The 22,934-nt window shown below is 50.8% G+C and overlaps 10 protein-coding genes across 10 annotated transcripts; 4 read left to right on the top strand and 6 right to left on the bottom strand.

Moving 5' to 3' along the window:
• Positions 1-298: 298 nt before the first annotated feature.
• CDV56_102937 (uncharacterized protein) lies at positions 299-3,651 on the top strand (the record flags this gene model as incomplete). The annotated part of the gene is made up of 7 exons (XM_026756556.1): positions 299-573; positions 633-669; positions 728-792; positions 846-1,154; positions 1,208-1,593; positions 2,756-3,141; positions 3,196-3,651. The coding sequence occupies 7 exons, from the start codon at positions 299-301 to the stop codon at positions 3,649-3,651; spliced, it is 1,914 nt and encodes a 637-aa protein (XP_026615394.1).
• A 219-nt stretch (positions 3,652-3,870) lies between these two features.
• Positions 3,871-5,663, bottom strand: CDV56_102670 (uncharacterized protein; the record flags this gene model as incomplete). The annotated part of the gene is made up of 5 exons (XM_026756289.1): positions 3,871-4,219; positions 4,295-4,786; positions 4,835-5,025; positions 5,077-5,447; positions 5,507-5,663. The coding sequence occupies 5 exons, from the start codon at positions 5,661-5,663 to the stop codon at positions 3,871-3,873; spliced, it is 1,560 nt and encodes a 519-aa protein (XP_026615393.1).
• A 626-nt stretch (positions 5,664-6,289) lies between these two features.
• CDV56_102464 (pyridoxal phosphate-dependent decarboxylase family protein) lies at positions 6,290-7,351 on the bottom strand (the record flags this gene model as incomplete). The annotated part of the gene is made up of 1 exon (XM_026756083.1): positions 6,290-7,351. The coding sequence occupies one exon, from the start codon at positions 7,349-7,351 to the stop codon at positions 6,290-6,292; it is 1,062 nt and encodes a 353-aa protein (XP_026615392.1).
• A 1,436-nt stretch (positions 7,352-8,787) lies between these two features.
• Positions 8,788-9,759, bottom strand: CDV56_102144 (uncharacterized protein; the record flags this gene model as incomplete). The annotated part of the gene is made up of 3 exons (XM_026755763.1): positions 8,788-8,895; positions 8,948-9,428; positions 9,488-9,759. The coding sequence occupies 3 exons, from the start codon at positions 9,757-9,759 to the stop codon at positions 8,788-8,790; spliced, it is 861 nt and encodes a 286-aa protein (XP_026615391.1).
• A 2,101-nt stretch (positions 9,760-11,860) lies between these two features.
• CDV56_101517 (fungal specific transcription factor domain-containing protein) lies at positions 11,861-14,294 on the top strand (the record flags this gene model as incomplete). The annotated part of the gene is made up of 4 exons (XM_026755136.1): positions 11,861-12,033; positions 12,122-12,497; positions 12,553-14,160; positions 14,208-14,294. The coding sequence occupies 4 exons, from the start codon at positions 11,861-11,863 to the stop codon at positions 14,292-14,294; spliced, it is 2,244 nt and encodes a 747-aa protein (XP_026615390.1).
• A 474-nt stretch (positions 14,295-14,768) lies between these two features.
• On the top strand, positions 14,769-15,469 carry CDV56_101342 (MARVEL domain-containing protein; the record flags this gene model as incomplete). The annotated part of the gene is made up of 4 exons (XM_026754961.1): positions 14,769-14,915; positions 14,967-15,067; positions 15,126-15,251; positions 15,307-15,469. The coding sequence occupies 4 exons, from the start codon at positions 14,769-14,771 to the stop codon at positions 15,467-15,469; spliced, it is 537 nt and encodes a 178-aa protein (XP_026615389.1).
• Positions 15,470-15,807: 338 nt separating this feature from the next.
• CDV56_101159 (SDR family NAD(P)-dependent oxidoreductase) lies at positions 15,808-16,627 on the bottom strand (the record flags this gene model as incomplete). Its single annotated transcript, XM_026754778.1, has 2 exons — positions 15,808-16,063; positions 16,122-16,627. 2 exons carry the CDS (start codon positions 16,625-16,627, stop codon positions 15,808-15,810), a joined length of 762 nt encoding a protein of 253 aa, XP_026615388.1.
• Positions 16,628-17,095: 468 nt separating this feature from the next.
• CDV56_100860 (FAD-binding oxidoreductase) lies at positions 17,096-18,596 on the bottom strand (the record flags this gene model as incomplete). The annotated part of the gene is made up of 3 exons (XM_026754479.1): positions 17,096-17,934; positions 17,996-18,119; positions 18,168-18,596. The coding sequence occupies 3 exons, from the start codon at positions 18,594-18,596 to the stop codon at positions 17,096-17,098; spliced, it is 1,392 nt and encodes a 463-aa protein (XP_026615387.1).
• Positions 18,597-19,827: 1,231 nt separating this feature from the next.
• Positions 19,828-20,448, top strand: CDV56_100555 (putative GPI anchored cell wall protein; the record flags this gene model as incomplete). Its single annotated transcript, XM_026754174.1, has 1 exon — positions 19,828-20,448. One exon carries the CDS (start codon positions 19,828-19,830, stop codon positions 20,446-20,448), a length of 621 nt encoding a protein of 206 aa, XP_026615386.1.
• A 409-nt stretch (positions 20,449-20,857) lies between these two features.
• On the bottom strand, positions 20,858-22,659 carry CDV56_100081 (putative MFS transporter; the record flags this gene model as incomplete). Its single annotated transcript, XM_026753700.1, has 4 exons — positions 20,858-21,072; positions 21,121-21,225; positions 21,283-21,998; positions 22,061-22,659. The coding sequence occupies 4 exons, from the start codon at positions 22,657-22,659 to the stop codon at positions 20,858-20,860; spliced, it is 1,635 nt and encodes a 544-aa protein (XP_026615385.1).
• Between the last annotated feature and the right edge of the window lie 275 nt (positions 22,660-22,934).

The following is a 22,934-nucleotide window of genomic DNA, read 5'->3' as shown; positions in this document are numbered from 1 at the left end:
TTCCAAAAACTTCGGCTTGTGGGTATCTATCCAATTATTATTGTGTGATCGCCCAGTAACCTAAATTTTTTCGAATTTTCCATGTGTGCGTGCGTGACCACCGAGTCCCCGTGGCTCCATATGATAGTACGATATTAATTGTCAATCCGCGGTGACCGTCGATATTTATCCAGTCCACCCTTTTCTCAAGAGTAGAGACAGATTACGATCCCCCGTCAGTCGCTCAACCCATCCCAATTGCATCTCCACTTGATTCTCTCCCCGTGGATACGCGGGGAAATCAATCGCAGTAATCACCATGGCCTACGACTGCTACTGCGCCATCTGTGGTGTCGGCTTTTGTGGAATGCTCATCGAAACTCCCTCAGAGACAGCAACCGAGCGTCGACGACGGTGGATTGAAAAAAGATCTCAGGCTCTCCAAGCGGGTCAGTCCATCGACCAGGTCCCGCAGGATGGTGAAGAGCCCGTTCGCAGTTACGACCCCAAGATTCTTGGCTGGGAGAACGTAGCATGGCTCTACAAGGCATACTGTCTCGGATTCAACCCTCGGGCTGCCTCGGGAAAGGGAAAGTGAGTGCTTGATGATCGCGTTTCAATCAATCAAGGAGATTGATCTGACCATTTTGAAGAACATTTGTCTCCGGACCGGGCTATTATGCAGACGTTGTATGCTTCTCCTGCCAAGGTTACATCGACGATTCAGCGGGCTGACAGATCATTGCAGGGAGAGATTGCCATCAAGTCTGGCACTGACGCTGTACCTGGTCAAGACCGGAATGTCTATACCTGGTTTGACCACCCTATCCGTCGAACTGGAAAGGATTTATTCTAATGTGATGAAGCTATGGCTCCGGGACCGACGACACCCCCGGACCGGTCATCCCCTTCCACGGATGCTGCTTCGAGATCCTAACTCGCGTCCTCACCAACTCTACCGATAGCTCAACAATCGACATGAAAGTGCTGTACAATGTGATGACAGACTTGTGCAACGAATCCTGCTCCGCTCTGCGACTGAACTATGGCGACGACATTCGGCGGGCGCAAGGCCGCTACTGGGAGTGCATCCCCGGCGCAGAGGCAAGCAGCAACGCAACGACCAAGTCGCATAGTCATCTACTGACCAGTTGCAGTACTGCGCGACACATCCAGTCGAGACATCTGGTCTGGACGATTTCCTCAAACCCGACATGACCACGGACAGCAAATTCAAGAAGCCGTTCGCACAGTTCGATCTCAAGGGCCGATCGCCTGCCAGCCCCTTCGGCAAGCTACCACTCGAACTCGTGTATCAAATTTGCTCCTACCTGCCCGGTGATTCGCTCAAGGCGTTGACTCAAGCATCACTGAGCATCCAGATTGTCACGCAGGACAACTGGTTCTGGAAACGATTCATCCAGTGGGAAATGCCATGGTTCTGGGAATTTTACTCCTCGCAGAAGCCCAAGGATTTGCCGGACGACGTCAACTATAAGCGATTGTACATGTGGCTCGACAAGATGACCGCGGCTCGGTACGGCATGGACGATCTGGCGCTCATTGGGGTTGCGAACCGTCGACGCATCTGGGGCGTATGTGAAGAACTGGCCAGTCAGTACCAGAACGCTGTGGCATCAGCATGAGAGGATGTCTGCGAACATTGACGTGTCAAAACAACAACATGAATGACAAGGCGGGTCGGTCGAATCTCTGCCGCTCACACAAAGCAAAACCGGCCTTGTGCTTGGGACTTTAAGGATCGGCCACTTCGACTTCGATTGAGAACATCCAACCAAAACGATAGAGCAATGTTGCGGTCGCCATGGTCCAAGGAATATCCGATGCCCGAACGAATGCAAAAGCCATCATTATAGCCGATCCCGATTCTGTCCAAGCCGCCGTGGGTGCCTTGATGAGGAAACCAAATCGATCGGATCTAAATGAGACGGCTCTTCCCGGATAGGTCGCATTTTCCGACGGGAAATCCCAAAGGACAAGCTTTTTCTGTTTGGTCGCGTGGCTTTAGACCATACGAAGTCATGGGATAATTGAGAGATATTGAGTCAGATGGGAGGATCGCAGGGGTGTAAGGGGGCCGAAATAGGTCGTCCCTAGCTAATATGCAGGAAGAACATAGATATATACCTGGAGTTTTGGATAGACGGATACACCACGATGATAGAATAGACTTCCTAAATATTGATATATATGCTATTGTGATGCAATTATGATGCTCTGTCGACTATGAAGCTCGGATGCCGTAATATATGAATCATGTCTAAAGACTATTCTAGCATCTTAGGCCCTGGCATGTTGATTATGAAAACATACGGGTCTGTGATTACATTAATGTAAAGACAGAATGACCCTCCCAATCAGTTTCGAAAGGCCTGGACTCATGGATCCCAAGACAGAATGAGCCTCGAATCTTGTCCTAAAGTGTGATAGCATCATGTTAGCTGCGGGTGAGATTTAAGCGTCAGCGCTTAGTCTTTGTTGCGAGGATGAGATGACGATGGTTGCTGCCTGGGAACTGATGGACGTCTGTCCTCCGTGTCTCTGTTTATAAAAGGCCCCCAGGTTTCGGCCCCAAGCATCAATATTTGAGCCAGCAAGGCCGAATCAGAAACAAGAACACGTTTGTGAATCATGGCAGTCATCCAAAAAGTCGCCATTTTCGGTGTAAGCCCGACTCTCCGGCGTCCAATATGACGAGAAACACATCTACTGACCTCCCTACCGGCCTCTGGCAACTTTGGCACCCCCATCACAGCAGCCCTACAACGAGCGGGCTTCACCGTAACAATCATCACGCGGACCGAATCCAAGTCGACGTTTCCTCCCGACATTCCAGTAATCAGAACGACTTACACCCTGGAGAACCTCACATCAGCCCTAGCGGGACAGGATGCAGCCGTCTGCGTGGTGGGTCCCGGCGGTATCGGGGCACAAGTCACCATGATCGATGCCGCCGAGGCCGCGGGCGTGAAGCGCTTCATCGTGGATGACTTTGGCTGGGGTGTCAATCCCAAGTCTTCCCCTGAGTTCGACGCCATTCAGGCGCATCGTCGTGCGGGATGGGATCATGCAAAGGCGAAGGCAGACAGCAATCCTGATTTTACGTACACGGGAATCAGCACTGGGAATCCTATTGATTGGGTGAGTGACAGCTATCCGTTTCATACGCTCGCCTCGAGGCTAATCAACTCTCAGGCGTTGAAACGCTTCCCCCTGATGGTCTTCGATGTGGTGCGCTGCTCGGCTATCATCTATGACTCTGGCACCGAACAATTCACTGGCACCACACTCGAGGGTATCGGGCAGTCGGTTGTCGGCGTCTTGCAGCATCCAGACAGGACAGCCAACCGCTTTGTCAAGGCGCAGTCCATCATCACCTGTCAAAACGAGCTGTTGCAAGCCTTTCAATCTGTGACGGGGAAACAGTGGGAGGTACAACGAGCGTCCACCCACACACTCATGGAGGACGGGAAACGCAAATTTCAGGAGAGTGTCAGTGGTTGGGTTCTGGACTTGGTGGTGGCACAGTTGTTCGATGAGGGCCAATCTCGGTGTCTTATTGCTCCGTCACGAGAGGAATCAGATGCGGATTTATTGGGAATCGCAGAGGAGACTGCAGAGCAAGTGGTGGCCAAGGCTCTGGCTTCATAACTGATGGACTAGGAGACTCAAACCACTGGCTAGTATGAAATCGCCTTGAAGGCGCTATCCTACGTTTTATTAGTTTAGTAGCCACGAATCAAGTGTCTGCGTTCCTCGTTTTTCTGACTTTCAGGATGAGAGACTGCCGGTGAGGGAAAGAATAAACCAACTTCCATATTCAAGCTTGCGGTCCAACCCGAGACAGAAACATTATTTCCCCCATGACGATCATCCCTGAGGCACAAACTTGCGAAACTTCCTGACAGGCACCTTATCTTCGTACAAGTGATCAATCTCCTCGGTTGTCAACCCCGTAGTATCGGGGACGTAGAACCAAGCAACCAGGAGCAAAATCACTGTCAGACCCGCAAACGGGAAAGCAGTGCGGGCTCCCAAGTTGCCCGAGTCAACATTGTACATGTATGGAACGCTAAAATTCGTGACCCAAGTGGACAGCGTCTGGGCAAAATACCCAATTGAAAGGGATTTGGCGCGTAGACGGTAGCTGGAGATCTCAGCAGCAATGGGCCAACCCCCAGCCTGCATAAGACTGGTTTGGAAGGAGATGAGGAGGTTCCTATTGAGGATCGGAAGGTTAGTCTGGTCCGGAAGGATATCGATATGGCTGGAGGCAGGAACCAACAACACTCACATCAACACTGCAATGGCCCAAGTGGGACCGGTGCCGGATGCATAGTAGAGACTACCAATGATGATCAAAAACACGAGGTTGATCACCAAACCGATGAGCAGCATGGTGCGCTTGGTGAGAAATTTTCCCAGAGCTCCTGTCAACAGGATGATGATGACCGCCAAACCAAATCCGCCGATGGAGATGTCAAAAACATGCACGGCAGGGAGACCAAGAGTAAGAAGGAAATAGATGGACTGCGCGAGGAATGCAGCTCCACCCAGGTTGCAAGTGCTGTAGAGGAACATCGCCGTCAGAGTGCGCTTCAGATTGGTGCCCTTGAAGCAGTCGAGGTAAGATCCCGGGGAGATTCTGTCCTGCTCTTGCTCCTCGGAGATGGTCTTGACGAGGTACGCCAAACGGTCATCGATGCTAATCCTCGAGCTGTAGAGCTTCTGCAGGACCTTTTTAGCTTCATCGACACGGCCTGAATTTACAAGGAAGACTGGCGACCTATCAAATCGTCAATAACAGAGGGCCGAAAATATTCGCGGAACTCACTCTGGAACAAGAAGGAAGGCAATCGTCATCAGACCTCCAACAGCCCACTGGATGGCGAATACGGTCCTGAAAGCGTGTTCTTCCATGCTTGGGACGAATATGCGCACGATTCCGAGAGCCAGACCCTGCATGAAGACAATAAACAGGACAAGGGCAACCTGAATGGGATTGCGCAGGGAAAGAGGTGCAACCTAAGAATTGGTTAGAAGGCAGTAAACATGAGATAGAAGAATGCAGCTCACCTCAGAGGCGTAACTCGTCCCTGTCGCTAATCCTGCGCCAATCGAGAAACCACAGATCATCTTGCCAGCAAGCAACGCTCCTCTGCTCTTCGCCGTAAAGAGGACCGCAGTTCCAGCCAGAGAGATAACTCCCGCGATGACTCCGGGCCACTTCCGACCAAATCGATCAGAGACCATACCAACCGCGATAGCACCCAATGCTTGAAGGAGCGAGGTCATTGACGTCCACAGGGAAGTCCAGATCGACGGAAGATATAGCCCGGTCGACCCAACGTCGCCAAAATAAAGGATGAAGGAAGGCATGGCAATGGTGGAACCATTGCTTATTTGATCGTAGCCGAACATGAGACCCGCAGCAAACGCAACACTGCCTATGTGGATGGTGACTAGTTCAGCAAGGAGCATCAAAGATGTCGGAGAGAATACGTACAGACTAGAACTGCGCAAGGGTGCAGCTTCATTGTCGCCCACACACTCAGCTGACGCTCTTCTTCCTGGATTTGACGCCCTCTTTCAGCCGGATCGTCGAGATTTCCCTTCACCTTTTCGATATGAGCGGCGACTGTCTCGGGGTCCTTATCCGACATGATGATGGCTGTTGGTTATGCGTTGTAAGACAGATGATGGTCAAGAGCTCAATTGTCGGACCGACAGAGCGAGATTGAAGTTGAAGATATAGGGCGAAGCTTGGAATTTGAGTAGGTGAGCAGCTGATGATATTGACAGTTCCCCGTGGGGAAAAGGCTGTGGAGAGAGGATAGAGTAAATCGTTGTTATTATCATCAACTCACCCCATCTTCGCCAGCAGGATTATACCGAAGAGTACCTAGACATTGAAAGAGTCTGCTGTTAACTTTCTTCCAAACTCTACACGGGGTATGGGCTATGGGGACCCTATTTGACGATTTCACTGGCCGGAACCGAAAAGAGAAACGTTTAGCAGAGACGCCACAACTGGAATATCCGAACTGCGCATTCTTGACTTTCCACAACTCGGGAAATCCGGCTTTTCTGATTGGATAACCAGCCGACATGCGAGTACTTGGAGTCTTTTGACCTGCTTCCAAGGGGATAGCTCTTCCGTCTGGACATTCCGGCCTCTATCCTTCGGGCTGATAGTCACCGAGAATTCCTTCTATCCGTTGATCATACTGATACAGCATCTCTTCGTGCGGAGAGTGGAGCTTCGCCAGAGATCTGGGGTAGTGAGACATTACCGGAAGGGCCATGTGGGATTGATATTAATGCAAGTCCGGCTTATCAATATCAATTCATGTAAATGTTGCAATTTCTCCTTGACAAAGAGCATGCCGAAGCCGTATGTCTGGAATAGCCATTTATGAGCATCCCAGGAGAGGCTATGCGCATGTCGCAAATCGTCCGCCAGGCCCGGACGAGTGCGTAACAGCGCAGCGGACGCGCCGTAGGCGCCATCAACATGCAGCCACAGGCGTTCGTTGCGAGCTACCTCTGCGAGTTCGGCGATAGGGTCGATAGTACCTGTATTGGTACTGCCAAAAGTGGCCAGCACCAAGAATGGAATCATTCCCTTCTTTCGCTCCTCGGTGATCATGGTCTTCAGCGTGGAAACGTGCATTCTAAAGGAGGAATCGGACGGGATGGTTCGCAATCTATCTCTAGGGAACCCTATAATTCTAGCTGCCTTGCTGACCGAGTAGTGAGCTTGATCGCTTGTATAGATGATCCCTCGAGAAAAGTCCTCATGCGTAAGTAAGTCATCTCGAGCCACAACCATCGCTGACAGGTTCGCAACGGAGCCGCCGGACACGAAGATCCCACCGGCAGAAGGAGGCAACCCGATCCTCGATGCAAGCCACTCTATCAGAGCGCGTTCTATTGCACACGGACCGGAGCCAGCCACTCTACCCCCGACATGTGCGTTAAATGCCGACACGATAGTGTCACCCAACCAGCTCAACTGCATGGCAGTGAAAGGAATGAACCCCACGAAAAGAGGGTGATTGGTCCGAATACGCCTGTCGAATATTTCCCAGGCTTGATGAATGACTTGCAAGATCGGCTTGGGCGAAGTAGGGGCAGCCAACGCCTCAATTCTAGAGACTTCATCTTGGTCTTCATCATTCACGATCGTTTCCTCCGTGCCAGGACTGCTGATGGCACGAAGATCACAAAAGACACGTTGAAGCTCCGGCCAGATTGCATCAATCTCGGCGTTTAAGTCTGAGGGCACTAAACACTGACTCGAGTGAGTCCCCAGTGGTCCTGTAATTGAGTCCGCAGAGAAGTCTCCCATAGTGGCGATTCTCAATGCAGGTTTTTTTGATGGACCCGGGATTCACGACTTCCTATACGAAATACTCTAGACGCGGCCACTCTTCAGTGCTGGATGCAAGGGTGCGAGCAGAAACTAGATAAATCAGAGAATCAACGCCACATCCTCGGTGCATGATCACTAGACCTTGTTTCTCCCCTCGCGTAATTCATATGCAACACTCACGAGCCAAGGAATGTCGCTGGAGGTTACTTCCATTTGATATCCGGTTCCTCAATGGATCCTGCTACGTGCGTCACCAGCACATCTTGAAAGCAAGTTAGGACACACGGGCTTCCTACCCATTTTGTACGGATGGTATTACTCGAAACAACTTTTTCCTCGCCAGGTTGACGGGGGCATGATCCAAAAAGTCGGGCAACAAAGTTCAGACCTCCTTTTAACGTTGATACACTCTCCATCCAGAGGGAATCCGGTGTTTTCTTACTTCCCACATGGGTTGATTTCACTGTGCATGACAAATGACACCCTTACAACAATGTTGGGAACATCATATGGGAAGAAAAACAGGGTATTGGGACATATACCAACGATCTGCCTTGTTCTTATCCCCAATAAAAGCTAGAACAGGTCCTGTATACTCCATTCCTGTTTATGCAAATTTACTTACTCCTTACAGAAAGATTTCAGCCCAACACCATGCTGTCATATTGGTGACCCTTAGAGAAACAGTCAGTGGATCACCCATCACTCCGTTTGGTTAAAAAGTCCTCATGACACTAACAGCTGCTTATCCTATGACTTTCCTAGTCAGTCTAGTATCCTGTCTTTGTATGATTTCCTGCAAACTTGCCTGCATAATGTTGCAGGACGAAGACTTACGGATCCAGAACAGCAACGTTTTTGGTCAGCTTCGGGCCTATTTTGATGAACTTGATAGGAAATCGACGTTTGATAATCCACTCGGTATGTCGACGGTATCATTAGACTGGTTGAATTTCTGGGTGCAGTACGTCTGCAGAAGAGTGGATTATCAGACGAGGAAAGTATACGCCACCGGTAAAATTAGATATGATTCAGGAGTTATAATTCCGGAGAATCGCCATGACCTACCGCACCTAGTCGCGCACCTCATTTGTAGATGAGCAAATCGTCAAATACTATTCCATGCGGACATATGTGCGCAACCCTAATGCAAGTCTAGAATATTCAAAGAACCCAACCGACGCGGAGAAGGATCCCTTGACATGGGTGAGAATAGATCCTAGGAGCTCAAATCAGTAAAGTGGCACTGTCGATTAATGTCCTATGTAGTAATATCTTGACTATATCTAAGACGACGAGAGCGACAGGATTACCACTCATTAATATCCATCGTCATATTTGAACCATATCAGACTCTTGTGCACCATCTGGATGTGCCCCATGATGTGCATAGGATTCCCTGCATAAAAGTGCTACAAGCACTGAGAGTAGTACGAGTTCGAGACCTTGCAAGTGCCCGAAGAGCAGCAAGTAGGGCCAGACCAGCCGATTCCACCGCATTGGCCGTACAAAGCAGAGCACTATTCACAGTCAGAAAGACACCTCCCCACAGTCAGTTGGAAGAGGACTTACACTGCCGGAGCCGCCAGTAGAGGAGCTGCCTGAGGAAGTAGTTGAAGAGCTGCCACTGCTTCCGCCTGAAGAGGAGCCACCAGATGAGACCGTGATGGTCGAGGTACCGCTGCTCTCGTAACCTTCAGTGGAGACGATCTGATAGTTATGGGTACCCAGGTTCATCCCCAGGCTAGCCCAGGCCTTGAAGTGATTCGCGGTGGTGACGGTGCCACTGGACCGCTTGTTTTGGCGGATGGACCAGTACTGGTTGAAGGTGGCCGTGCCGGAGATCGAAGGCTGGTTGACCTGTTGGTGCTCGTAGATGTCGTAGGTGGATCCGTCGCTGGTGACGGTGCCCTTGTGTGTCATGCTCGATCCAGGGTTGTAGCTGCCATAGTTCTCGAGGATGTAGTATTCGACCAGGGGGCCAGTCGTCCATCCATACACGGAGAGGTAGGCATTTCCGGAGGGACTGAAGGTGCCAGAGAAGGTAATGTCTCTAATAAGGAAGCTTAGTACTTTCCCCTGTCTTTTTAATAACTCTCTGACTTTACTTACTGTTCACTGCCAGGATTCCAGCCCTTCCCGCAGGTAAAGTCACCACCGTTCTGATTCGCCCAGGTCACACTATATTCGCCGCCGGCGCCGTTGGTGTATTGCACCGATCCGGCACCGTTGGTCCAGAAAGAATAATAGTACCCATTGTTTGTGCCGGTCTGGCTGGAAGTGATGGTCTGGCGTTCCGCCAAGTTGACGGACTGGTCCCCCGGAAGAGCAAACGCGCCGGCGATAGCGGCGAGACCAAAGCTAAGCGAGGAAAAGGAGATCATTTTGATACTTGACTTCAGGGGCTCTATTGAATAAGAGTGACGATTATCAGAGTGCTTTCCCAAGGAGGACAGGTCCTCCTTATATGCTTTTTTCGGCTAAATTGACACATTTTCGGGCATCTTAGCTCAATGATAACTCCACCCCAGGGAGTAAGCTTTGTCTTGGATGATCTTGCTTCTCGGCATCAATGGTTTCCCCAGATTATCCCAGCGGCTAAAAGCTTAGGGTTTATTTCCCTCTTCTGCAGAAGTGCAGACGCAGCCCAGCTTCGGCAGTCAACTATCTTCACGGAACCAGGCCCGACGAGGCGACACTTTACCGACAGCCTAAAAGGATGATCTTTTTTCAAACCACAGGGTACAATCTAGAAGGAGAGAAGGTCCCAAGGCTCATTACAACCTAGAATCGATGACACGAGCAGTAACCCAGACTAAGACTACTTTGGTCAGCGAAGCATCAATGGATATCTATTTCGGGGGGATCCACTCCACCCTGTAATGATTCCCCTTTTCAGAACTGGTCTCTTGAGACACTTTGGCTCCAAGCAAATGCCCAGACTCGGCGGCCGAAGCTTACTCCTTCCCACTAACTACTAGTTGGTCCAAGAATATTCATTTCGAAATGCTGGGCATAGATAATCTGCAGGTATTGATTTTGCTGGAAAACATGAAGATAATTGCATTCGGTGGCTCGTATAACAGGCAAAGAAAGACGGGGAATGATAGTCACTCGGGTCTGATTGTTGTCTCCGAATTAAGGATGATGGCTACTGAGTCAAGATTGATTTATTGTTAATAGCCGGCGTTAGAGAGTGAACCCAGTACTAAAATGATTTTGGTGTGGAGTTTTGCCGGATGTTTCATAAACCTCTAGCGGCACAAGAGCGAGTAAGAAATCCATGCCTCGGTCTGGGCCATCTCAACCTTTTCATCATACAGGCTATGAACTGTCAGACAGCGATAACCTCCAGTTAGACAGCTACCGGCGAGTGACGTTCTCCTTTGCAGGATCAGTAGCATGGGGAGAATAGTGCTTCCGGCTCCCGCATTAAGCAGAAGCCTGGCAATCTCCGACTGAGCATTTCTATTCCCATTCACCTTGCCCTTCTCCAGCTGGTCTTTGTGCAGATAGGACGATTCCAAACCGAGATTACCTTAACAGATCCAGTTGAGCGCCCTGATTCTATCTCAATCAAATATTGTATGAGGGTCGACAAGTCTAGAGAGCTTTCTTGCCTTCAGCCGTTAAGGAACGGGTGTTCCATCAACTCACCCGCTGTCTGTCTGTCTTCCGGAAGCCAGGCAAGCATGTGATTGACAAAAGACAAGAAGGCTTGTCTCTCCTTCTCCTCTAAAGTCGAGATTGAATCCTCGAGTTTTCGGGCGGGTATCAGATCATCATAAAGGAATTGGCCTGTCAGGAGAATTGAATCAGAAATAATGAACATCGATGTTGAGTGCCAATCTCACCACAAATTTTCTTTCTCGATAGTATGGTTGTTCACATCGATGAGCGAAAGGCAATAGTGGTTGATCATAGTGGGCGATACTGCATAGGATGTTCCAACTAAATATATATCTTTGGTGACATCAAGCAGGCATCAACAATCCACAGCCAAACGTTGCCGAATGAGATAAATAGGGACAGGATAGGAGACTGAATTTTGAAAAGACGCACTGAGGGTCTGAGCCAGATTGAGTCTTTCATGTTACCATGACCATCTTGACTGTACATGGATGCAAAGACACGAAAGATGCCGGTGGTAGTGACTTTGCTTTATGTAGCTTTAAAGGGACCAAGCTTTCAACAAAAGGTCCTTTAGCTCAGTCGGTTAGAGCGTGGTGCTAATAACGCCAAGGTCGCGAGTTCGACCCTCGTAGGGACCATTTTTTTTTATTTCGTTTTTGCTCTCCTTCCGGTGGCTTTTCCCAAAATGGCCAATGACCGACTCGGGAAATGGCGCGCCAGACGGACCATTAGCGCAATTCCCGAACATCAATCTACCTACAGATTACGATCCTAATTTCATCATTTTCATACTACCTGGTCATCAATTGCCATCTTTACCATTCTGATTCCATTTACCACACATCAGAATATATGCACAAAGAAGTGGGAGATGAAGAGTCCATGTTCTGCGTCACTGGACGTAAACGCCGGAGGCCCGCAGTGTACGCGATAGCCGTGGTATTCCTGCTCAGACTTAGTAGTGCTGACGTCCATGTCACGCAGTTCATGCACTCTATGCAGAAGACGCAAGATCAGATGCGATCGTGAGAATCCCTGTGGCAATTGCGTTCGTTCCAAAAATGCGAGTTGCGTGTACGACAATCCCCACTCTCCGCCCCGGCAGTTGCTCAGACCCGGGGAAAGAATTCTGGTTCAACCGCCTCCGGTCACACAAGCGTCGATCAGGGGCCGATCGGCAGCATCGAGCCATGTGTCAAGTGCCCCGGGAACGACTTCGTCAAGGGCATCAACGGTTACTAGTCAAACATCGGCTCAAGAAGTCGAGTCGCTGAGAACCCGCATTCGGGAGCTGGAAGAACAGCTATCCAGAGCTGCACACGCAATTCAGCCATCTGCCTCGACGCCTGATTCCAACATAGAAACAACATCATCTCGTTTGAGTGGGATATTCCATGTCCATCGCGAAGTCGGTCAAGTCAAGACTCGTAGCGTTACACATAAGCGGCGCCTATTTGGCCAAAGCCATTGGTATAATACTATCATTCTGGTACGCCGTTGGCAATCTTTCTATTGCTCATGAGCCATGACTGAGCACCTGATAGTTCCAGGATATCTGGGAAACGACGGAGCCACAGCTGCGAGAGGAAAATTCCAAGGCCTTTGCCGACATTCAACAATGTAAACAATTGGCGCGAGTGATCAAATCGCGCCGCGCTCCCCCATGGCCTTTACAGCCAACGAACCAGCTTCCCCCGAAAGATATAGCGGACGAGCTTGTACACTGTTATTGTCGGACGACGGAAACGGTGTTTCGTGTCCTTCATATTCCTACTTTCAAGAGGGACTATGAAGCGCTCTGGGTGTCTGGCGGTCAACCTGATACTGGATTTCTGATGCAGCTGAAGCTGGTGCTCGCCATTGGAGCAGCCGTATACGATGAAAAATATACTCTCCGTTCTTCAGCCTTGCGATGGGTATACGAGGCAGAGACTTGGGTTTCCGAGCCGAAGTTCAAGTCCCGACTGGACATCCAGTCCCTGCAGACACACATTCTACTTTTGCTGGCTCGAGAGATAGTTGGCATAGGTGGCGACTCCGTCTGGTTCGCGGCGGGCGCATTGTTCAGAAAAGCAATCTATCTCGGATTACATCGGGATCCCCATCGCCTTCCTAATCAGAATACGTACACTGCCGAGATGCGCCGAAGATTGTGGAATACTATTCTGGAGATCGCACTGCAATCAAGCCTTACATCTGGAGGCCCGCCCTTGCTGTCCGTTGGTGACTTCGACACCGAATCTCCGGCCAATTTTGACGATGACCAGCTTGTAGCGGAACACCCTGTGCCAAAGCCGGACGATGAGTTTACTGATGTATCTGTCTCCATATCTCTACGCAAGACATTTCCCATTCGCCTTGCTGTAGCTAAATTCCTGAATGACCTGGGCTCTTCCGGCACCTACGAGGAGACTCTCCGGCTTGATGCAGAACTCCGGGCTTCATACAGGACACTCTGCCGCACGCTCCAAAAATGCAGCTCTAACAGAGAACCACCACCACCTCAGTTCGCCATTCAGACTGTCGACTTTCTTATGCGTGGCTACCTGTCTGCGCTGCACATGCCCTTCTTCGGTCCATCGCTGCACGGAACCGCTTACGCATTCTCTCGGAAAGTCGTGGTGGAGAACTCGCTCAAAATCTGGTATTTAACACATCCTTCAGGAACTTCTTCTGCGCATCCTCAGATTGCGCAGGACCACTCGGATACTGACCTTGTGCGTTTGGTTGTCTGTGGCGCGGGAGTCATCCGCATTCTTTCTTTCCAGGCTGTTTTCTCCATCGCTGCTGAGCTGAGGGCGCAGATCTACGAAGATGATGGCCTGAATCCTCTTCCGCTCCGGCAGGATCTGCTTCAGGTAATCAGAAGTGCACAGGCTTGGTGTTTCCGCTGGGTTGAGGCCGGAGAGACGAATACCAAAGGATACCTGCTTACTTGTGCTCTCGCTGCTCAGATTGAGGGTCTTTTGCGGGGGCTTCGAGGCGACGATATTCCACCATTACTGATCAAGGCTGTCGAAGAGGCGGAAGAGAAATGTCTGCCGGTCCTGGAGGAAATGGCGGCGGTGCTACAGATAGAGAGGGCTGGGGATGCCGTTCCCCAGATATATATGAACCCGACGCCCGATCTTTCAGAGGACTGCGACTTTATGGTCAGTAGCAGTTGCCACTCATTTGTTGCATGCTAACAGCGTACTAGATGTCGGATATCTTTCGCGATCCCGGAAGCATGGGGTCAATGTGGTTGTTCGACGTCGGGGCTCCGGTCGGGCCGGCGATATGGTAATTGAGCAAGATATATACAAATCTACAGCGACTGTACATAGCAAGGATATACTAAATCATTGTATATCTGAATCCGATCATTCCGGATTACTCTCAGTGTATCCATCTGCTGGGTAGGAGCACTAGCAGAAGATGCCGTACCCGGGCCCTGCACAATACTTAGTATGTCATTGAATAATATTTGATGTAACCACTAGATATATCCCTCTTATACTAATTTGCTGGTCGTGTGACGGATTTTCATGCTAGACTCCAGCCACTGGCTCATCCCCGTGGTTCGGCCAACTGGTCCTCCTGTCCGATTTGAGCGCCATTTCGATCAATGATTTCATGACATTCGGCTCCGAGTCACGCCGCATGACAGCCAAAACTGTTAAGAGCCCTGAAAATCCTTAGATGTAGTCATGTACACAAGCTGCAGAAATATCCTAATCTATTGGAACTGAGCTGACCGTACACACCAACAACGTCAAAAATGGCCTGGAGTTCAAGAGATGCTATCCGCCCGTTTCTCTTCGTTGTCCGACTGTTCGCATGGCTGAGCGCCATCATTGTCATGGGCGTCACTGCTTGGGCCGTGACCAAGACGGATGGCTACCGAGTGGTCTATCCGTTGGTGATCGTACGTCTATTGCGCCTAGATGATGGGAAAGCGCGTTTCTGACTCTGACAGGCTGTTCTATCAACCGCGTTCTACATTCCCGCGATGGTAGTGTCAACTATGAAGCGTAATCGCGGCTATATGCTGCCCTTGGACATTGTCTTTTCCTACCTGTAGCTTACCCACTCTCCGTGTTTCTCGAGATGTCAGTACTAAACGAGTGATGAATAGGTGGCTTGCAGCATTCATCTTCCTTGCCCAGCACATTGGACAGGAGAACTGTCGATGGTTCTATTGGGGTGTTTCAACCGCTTGTGCCCGGAAGAGAACCGCTGAAGCCTTCTCCTTCTTGGCTTTGTAAGTTGATAGCTGGTGTGTGGATTGCACTCGAGTGTGCTAACTCAGTGTGCAGCTTCTGGACTCTCTGTGCCATGTGCTTTGAGATCTTCAATTTCTATTATAGTGGAAAAGAGAGACCCGAGGGAATGCATCCACATGGTGAGAAACGTCTCCATCCCGAGGCTGGCCGTGCTCCTTTGGATGCACCAGCGGATGTTGCGCAACCGGCTGCTTAGATGAGAGACGGCTTGCGCACCTTAATTATTGACACTTCAGCTTAATTTGTCCTTGCCATACTGCTCTACTTAAGGCCTTGAAATCTGGACTCGTGGCTTTGATTAATTGTGCTTGTACTAGTGGAGATTCTTTGTCCAGGTTGAGCACGAAAAGTGATGATCTTCATCCGCTAGGATAAGGCCCATTGATATTTAATTTGGCTACTGCCGCATCTCAGATTATGTCTATAGCAAACAGCTTCTTTCACTTCGATCCTAGATATTACTATGTACGTCCAACCTCCTTCAAGGATGTAGATACGAGAGTGATCAACCAAGCATGAAGATCTCTGCCCACTCTAATCAATGAACAAGCCCCCGGATGCAACCAGATGCGCACCATTGATCCATCGCGCGCGTTCCTCGCACAAAAAGGCCACAGCGTAGGCAATCTCGTCCGGCTGAGCCATCCGTGGCCCAACAGGAGTCTGATCGATGATCGGTTGCAGGATCTTCATCTGCTCCTCGCCGGCAGCAGCAAAACCCTCGGTCATTGTTGGACCAGGACTGACGGCATTGACGGTACAGCCATACTTGGGAGGGAGTTCTTTGGCCCTGCACGGTATGCTCAGTATTCATACAAGAACCACGGAAGAATGGCAGCACAACTCACCAGCACTTGGTAAACGAGTCGACCATCCCCTTGGTCCCCGCGTAGATTGTCTGGTTCGGCGGAGGCCCTCGCGCAGAAATACTTGCGATGTTGACTATCCGACCGGATCCTTTGGTCAGATGCTTTAGGCTCGCCTGCGTCAGGAGAAATGTGCCCCGTCCGTTGATGTTCACCAGCAAATCCCAGTCTTCCAGCGTCTGCTCTTCGAATGGCTTGTTGACTGCCAGCGCAACGCAGTTGACGACGATATCGATCCGACCCCATTGAGAGACGGCCGCGTCGACTAGCTTCTGAGGAGCATCCGCGCGGGACATGTCTGCCTCTACAGCAATTGCGGGCGAAGGAAGAGAGGCCACCAATGTGTCTGCTTCGGCTTGAAGACTGGGGAAGGGATAGTTGACCACCGTCTTGGCCCCGCGAGAGGACAGCTCGCGCACAATAGCAGCGCCGATGCCAGAGGAGGAACCGCTTACTATGGCTACTTTGTCTCGTAGCGACGTCTCCATTGTGCTGGGCAAGGGCGTGTTGATTGAACCGAAACGACAATGGAAAAAGGTATTGATACTCAATTGATATGTATGAGCTATCAATTGACCGCTTCATAAATATACCAGGATTATTTTAGTCTGTGAAGCGAGTGTCCAGACCGGAGTACTCTCCACGTCCCCGCGCGGGACGGGCTGATATCCCGACATCTCCCCCACCTGCCCGATGACCCCTCTTGGTGGCTTGATGGCCAGAAAGTCTATGATTAGGAAGTACTGGAATTCGCCTAAGAAAGAACATCAAATCCGCAAGAAATAAGACAGTCTGACCTCTTGAACCTTGAGAGCAAGAGGAGAATGTGTGCAGTGTGTTTATGGATTAGAGGTTTAGGTGTAGTCCCGAACTAAAGTGATACAGGATAAATGAACTATGGACTTATCTATAATAAAGGACACATCTATCAAATGCATCTGGAAGATGGAAACGTACTATAGCTGAGCAGGCACCGTCTCCCATTCATGGACATTATCCAACCCCCTAGTCCCCGAGACATCTCCCTTGTCCAGATATCCGCAGATCCTGCCGGTAGGATCCCATTTCCTGCGAATATCCATCAGTCGACGCCCATTGCTCTCGGCCCAGTATCTGGTCTGCCGTTCCTGGAAATCTGAATCCCCTAGATACGCTCCAACCGAATGCCGCTGGACTCGCTCCATCACGTTCTTCACCCACGCCTGGCACCGTGCATCGTCCCTCTCGTCCTCCCACACCGTATACAGCGCAAAGTAGTGATCTGATTGCATGCTGAGCGCCATACTCGGCAGGTCGCGGCGGCTACAAGGGTTCATCGCGTACCACAGGGCAAAGGCCTTGCGATGGGGCAAAGTGGTGAACGCCTCCTCGAGTACTTTGGGGACGTCCGCGTCATTGTGCAGGTAGGCGTTCTCAGCACAGTAGCGATGGCCTTCCGGGTTTGCCTTGCCCTGGTTGACGTATTGGTTCTCCAGGCTGTCCTCTCGGCAGAACCATTCTTCGATGGTGCCAGCAGGGCGGGACTGCTGGGCTGGAGTGAGGGCTGCTTCTGCCTCCTCAGGAGTGTGTTTCAGAGTCACGAAGAGAATGAAGAGGCAGATCTCATTGCTGTCTTCGGGATACATGCTCACGACGGCGATTTCAGTGTCGCGGTCAAAATCCGGAGTGATGGCGACTATCCAGCTGAAGGCTTCATGGTATTTGCTGATGGGGTAGACGTACCCAGAAGACCGAAACCCGCGTTTGGGATACGGGACGAGCTCAAGGTGGAATTGTGTGATCACCCCAGGGAAGCCTGCCAGTAGGATGGATCGTAAATCAGCCATGATCAATTGATGATAGGGCAAAGGCCTTACCTGGACCGGCACCTCGAGCAGCCCAGTAGAGCTCTTCGTTTTGCGTCTCGTCGCAGTGCAGCAGTTCTCCTTCTGCCGTCACCACATCAACGGCCTTGACTCTCTCGCACGCCCAACCCCAGCCCTTGATAAAAGTCAGTTAACCATGATAATCTAGGATTTCGAGTCATACCCGGCAGTTCCACCCCATTCCTCCCTGTAGGAGAAATCCCCCTAGTCCAACATCCGGACAATGACCCCCGGGGAACATCAACCCATACTCCTTGACCAGCTTTCCGTTGATCTCCTTCCCCGTCATACTGGGTGATGCTCGCGCAATGCGCTTCTCTGCATCCACTTCCAGGTGTTTGTAGTTGCCCAAGTCTATGAGAATGGACTCATCACGCACACTCCAAGCAGCCCATGAATGTCCCCCGGAGCGCACAGCGACGCGGCAATTCTTCTCCTTTGCCAACTTGACTGCCGACACGATATCGTCTGGGCAAATAGCCTTGACAACTGCCAGGGGGTATCGTCGCGGACGACGGTGGTTAAAGACCCGACCCACGCGGGCTTCTTCGTAGACGGCTGGATCGGCCGAGTCGCGCCAGATAATATGCATTGTACGGGGAGGTGAGATAGCTGGAAAGAAGATAAGGCTTTGTGTTTATCTGAAATATCGGGAATATACTTGAGATGTACAGTTGAATGTAGTTATAAAGGTCCGTCTTCTACTCTGTTCTGCATACGCCCCGATCCTCCCTCGGCCATCCGACCCCGCATTCTGGATTATCGAGTGGAGCCGAAATGTGGAGAGCAGAGCAAAAGCAGGATGATTGCTCTAGCAGAGTAGAAAGGGGCTTTGAACTCTAAGATCATACTCCCACAGTCTATGAGTGATCATGCCATATGAGGGCGTTCCGGTCCAAAGTCCACCGTACTGTATGGGTAAAGGTAGCTATGAGAAGTCTGAAATCGGTCAACACCAGTGTCCAGATCCTGTCGCCAACTCAACGGGTCGGGCAGACTCAAAATAAATCCAACAAGCCAATATAATCAGTCGTTCTGAAATCCAGGCATGAGAGACGGTTGACCTGCGTGGAAAAATGCGTTAAGCAACGAATTCCACTGATGAACTGCGCCACTACCATGGATGAGCCACACTTGGTTCTGTTTATACCACGAGTTCCCAGCGAAGAAATATTATGTATTTATTTATCCTATGGCACACTCCTAATCCTGAGAGTGAGAGTGACAGTCTGAGCATCTCCGGTGAGTGCGTAATGCGCTGACGATTTTGGTCAGGCAAATCGGCCATGTGGACCACAGAAAAAGGTCTGGATTCGGAAGTCCAGACCACAGTGGATACTGAAGCCAATTGGGCTGCATTATTGGCCGACATTCTTAAGAACAGCCTAGTGCTGTGTCAGCCTCTGCATAAGCCGCGGCATTGGATTGGCTGTGTTTATGCGGATAATATCTTCAGGTCCTGAACAGTATCAGACTTGGTAATGTCTAGATGCCGTTTACAGAACATTGAACAAATCTCCACTACTGACCAGAAATGGACCTGGATGATGGATCAATGAGAACAGGGCTGAAACAGCCTCAACATGTTTGACCTGACCGTTTTGATCAAGTGTTCGCGATATCCCTACTCCACCATGGGATATAAATATAGCAGAGGCGTGCCCCGACCCCTTTGACTTCATCCGAGTCCTTACAACTTCGCTCATTTCATAGATTCTTTCCTTAGACGAGGTCGATCCTCACACTCTCCTTTCTACCATCAATTGACGTTTTGTCCCTGTCTCTCTTTGAATCCTAAGACTCCTTTACCTCGGTCACTCGCAATGTTCTTTTCCAAAGTCCTTCTCCCAGCAGTCTTTGCGCTGGCTGCCTCGGCCCTCCCGCAATTCTACCCCGGTGGCAGCATGGCCTGGACTGCTCCAACTACCACCTCCAGCGCGAGCTTCAGCACCACCACTACTTCCACCAGCACCAGCACCAGTGCCAGCGCTAGCGCCAGCGCCAGTATCACCAGCAGCAGCAGCAGCAGCGTCCAGATTGTGAACAACCTCGACACTACTGTCTACCTATGGTCCACCTCCGATACCTCCAGCGCCGTGCAAACCATCGCCTCCGGTGAGACCTACTCCGAGATCTACCAGATCAACTCCAACGGCGGCGGAATCTCCATCAAGATGGCCACCACCGAGAGCGAGGCCAGCGTCCTCCAGTTCGAGTATACCAAGGACAGCGACACACTCTACTGGGACCTGTCAGCAATTGATCTGGGCTCGGATTCGGAATTCATCACAGCGGGATTCTCGGCGACACCTAGTGACTCGAGTTGCTCATCCGTGACTTGTGCGGCGGGGGACAGTGACTGCAGCGAGGTGTATCAGGAGTCGGATGATGTTGCTACGCAGAGCTGCTCGGCTACTGCGGGAATTACGGTCACATTGGGCTGATACAATTAGACTGGCTTGTATTTGGTGACATTCATTTCTTCGATGGATGTGCCCATCGAGAAGGGGATAGAGAAGAGTAAGCTGGTCTTGCTCGATTATAGTGAAAAGTTTTACTGGTATAGAAGGTATTTCTAGACGGTGGATTTCTGCTTCATCCGTTCGTTCGTTACATTGCAGGGTAGACAGATTCAAATGAATCGAAATTGGTCTTGAAAGAGTGTTCTCCTTATGGTAGCTGTTATATCTACAAATGAAAACGTCCCAGAAACAGTCATTGTGCGATCAGAGCTCCATGAACGATAGAATATTCCATCAAATTATTATCCAATCATCAATTTCCCACCATTGGCTTGAAATTAATAAATTCCACAGATTGAATCCTCACGAATCGCAGCTGTCTCTGTTTCGACTACTCTCCCACCTCACGATCATCCTTCCAGAATACAAACTGAACAAACGACCACTTCATAGCAGCCTGTCGGATAGACTTGCCCCAGAAAAACAGGGGGATGAAGAAGAGCAGACAGCCGCCGGAGATACCCGCCATGGCGCCATAGGCAGCAATATAGCCGGACTCATTGATCCACGGATTGGTATAGAAGGAAAGCAGGAATCCAAAGCAAGCTGCGGCTGTTAGCGGAGTCAGACCCCGACGGAGGTAAGAGAACTCACATTTAAAAGCAAGCTGGGTGACCGTCACTTCGCCCGCGACTGGCCGGAAGGAGTCAATACAGTAGACGAAGGAGACATTCGTGCCCTGGGTGATGGCGAACGATACTGCATAACGATGCGTCAGCTGAAAGTTCCAATCAGAGGGAAAACAGGATAACATACACAGTCCTAGGCCAACGGTAGGTACCATCCAGTGCCAGCCATTGGCGATACCACATCCATATAGCACCAGCGAAAGCGGCGCGGCGATCACGCTGGGGATAATCGCGGGCAACCGCATCTCAGGCTCACGGATTCCTCCATTGCGCTTGGTAAAGTAATCCGCCACCCAGTCGGAAAACGGACCACCGGCGAATGTACCCAGGAAACAACCCAACATGCCGGCGATGAAACATAGACCGGATTGCCAGGCCTCAAAGCCGTAGGTTGTACTGAACGCGGAGGCGAAATTGGAGACAACAGCCACCAAGAACCCGATGGTCACCGACATGACGATTGTCGCCCAGAAGATGGGTGGGATGAGGATCAGCCCGAAGGGACGCACGAACATCCGCCAGAAGGACTCGTCGGTATATGTCTCACCGGACCAGAAGCGCAGACTACGCAGGTAGCTCATCTTGGAAGGAATGGAAGGGATCGAGGCCGATTCCAAGTTGTTGCTGTCCGACTGTTTCTGGATCTCAGCGGAGCGTTCCACGAGGGGGTTGCCAACGCGTCGGTAGGCAGTTTCTGGGAAGAAGAAGATGACGACTAGGATCAGAGCACCGACCAGAGCGCAGCCCACCCAGTAGATGGTGCGCCAGTCGTGCTTGATCGTGACGAGTCCCGAGATGATGATACCGAAGGCGACGCCTGCACTCAAGGCGGCGTTGTAAATGCTATTCGAAGGGACCGTCAGCTTCTCTGAGCGTTGAATCAACAGCTGAACGAAGACACTCACGCCATGCCATAACCCCGCTGGTGAAGGTAGAACACATCAGCAATGGTGACAGGAGCCAGGCACTCGCCGGCACCCGCCCCGATCCCCAGGATGGTCCGGGTGGTAATCTCGCCCGCATACGTCTTCGCCAAACCCGCTCCAAGAATCATGAAGAAGTACAGAATGAAAGCAGAGATGTAGATGGGCCGCCGACCGTATTTGTTAAGCAGCGGCACCCAGAACAGACATGAGACGCCTTGCATCAGAGCGCTGTTGTTGAAAAAGTATGCGGCCCGACTGATCCAGTCATTCATCGTTGTGTTTCCCCCTTCTTTGAAATCCGTCGCAATTTCCACCATTGCGACAGTAGGACCGGCGGCCATGAAATTACACATGACCATGGCCAGGGAGACAAGAATGGCGATATAGACCTTGTAGGCGGTGGACCAGCGAAGAGGATCATTGGGGTCCAGTGACGGAGCTGGAGTCAAGATAACCTCGTTGGTGTGCTCATGGCGCAGACGAACATGGCCAAGGTTGTGTAGATGGAAGCGGCCACGAGACCGACTGTCCTCGACATGCTCGACCGTCTCCATCGTCTTGAGGATTGTATCTGCCATGGCAAATAGTGATATAGACAAGAAGAAGGATAACTGACGAGGAGAGAACCTGGGGGTGCAAGGAGGTTAATATCAGTCCTGGGATTTTCAGAGCAAGCAATTAATCAATGAAGAGACATGCACCGTCCCAAGCCATTCTGATCGGGCTGTCGACGGTTGTCGGCCCCCCTCAGGATCTTCAAAGCTGAGAGGTCAACGTAAGCAAACAGCGTTAGCTTGCAGCGGTAGTGGATTCTTCCTGCGAACAAAGTTTAGCGTGTGCAGACGCGGGGGAG

This window comes from Aspergillus thermomutatus (genome assembly GCF_002237265.1).
Source record: "Aspergillus thermomutatus strain HMR AF 39 chromosome Unknown NODE_67, whole genome shotgun sequence".
In the NCBI taxonomy this organism is placed as follows: domain Eukaryota; kingdom Fungi; phylum Ascomycota; class Eurotiomycetes; order Eurotiales; family Aspergillaceae; genus Aspergillus; species Aspergillus thermomutatus.
This window is presented reverse-complemented; position numbering and strand designations above follow the sequence as displayed.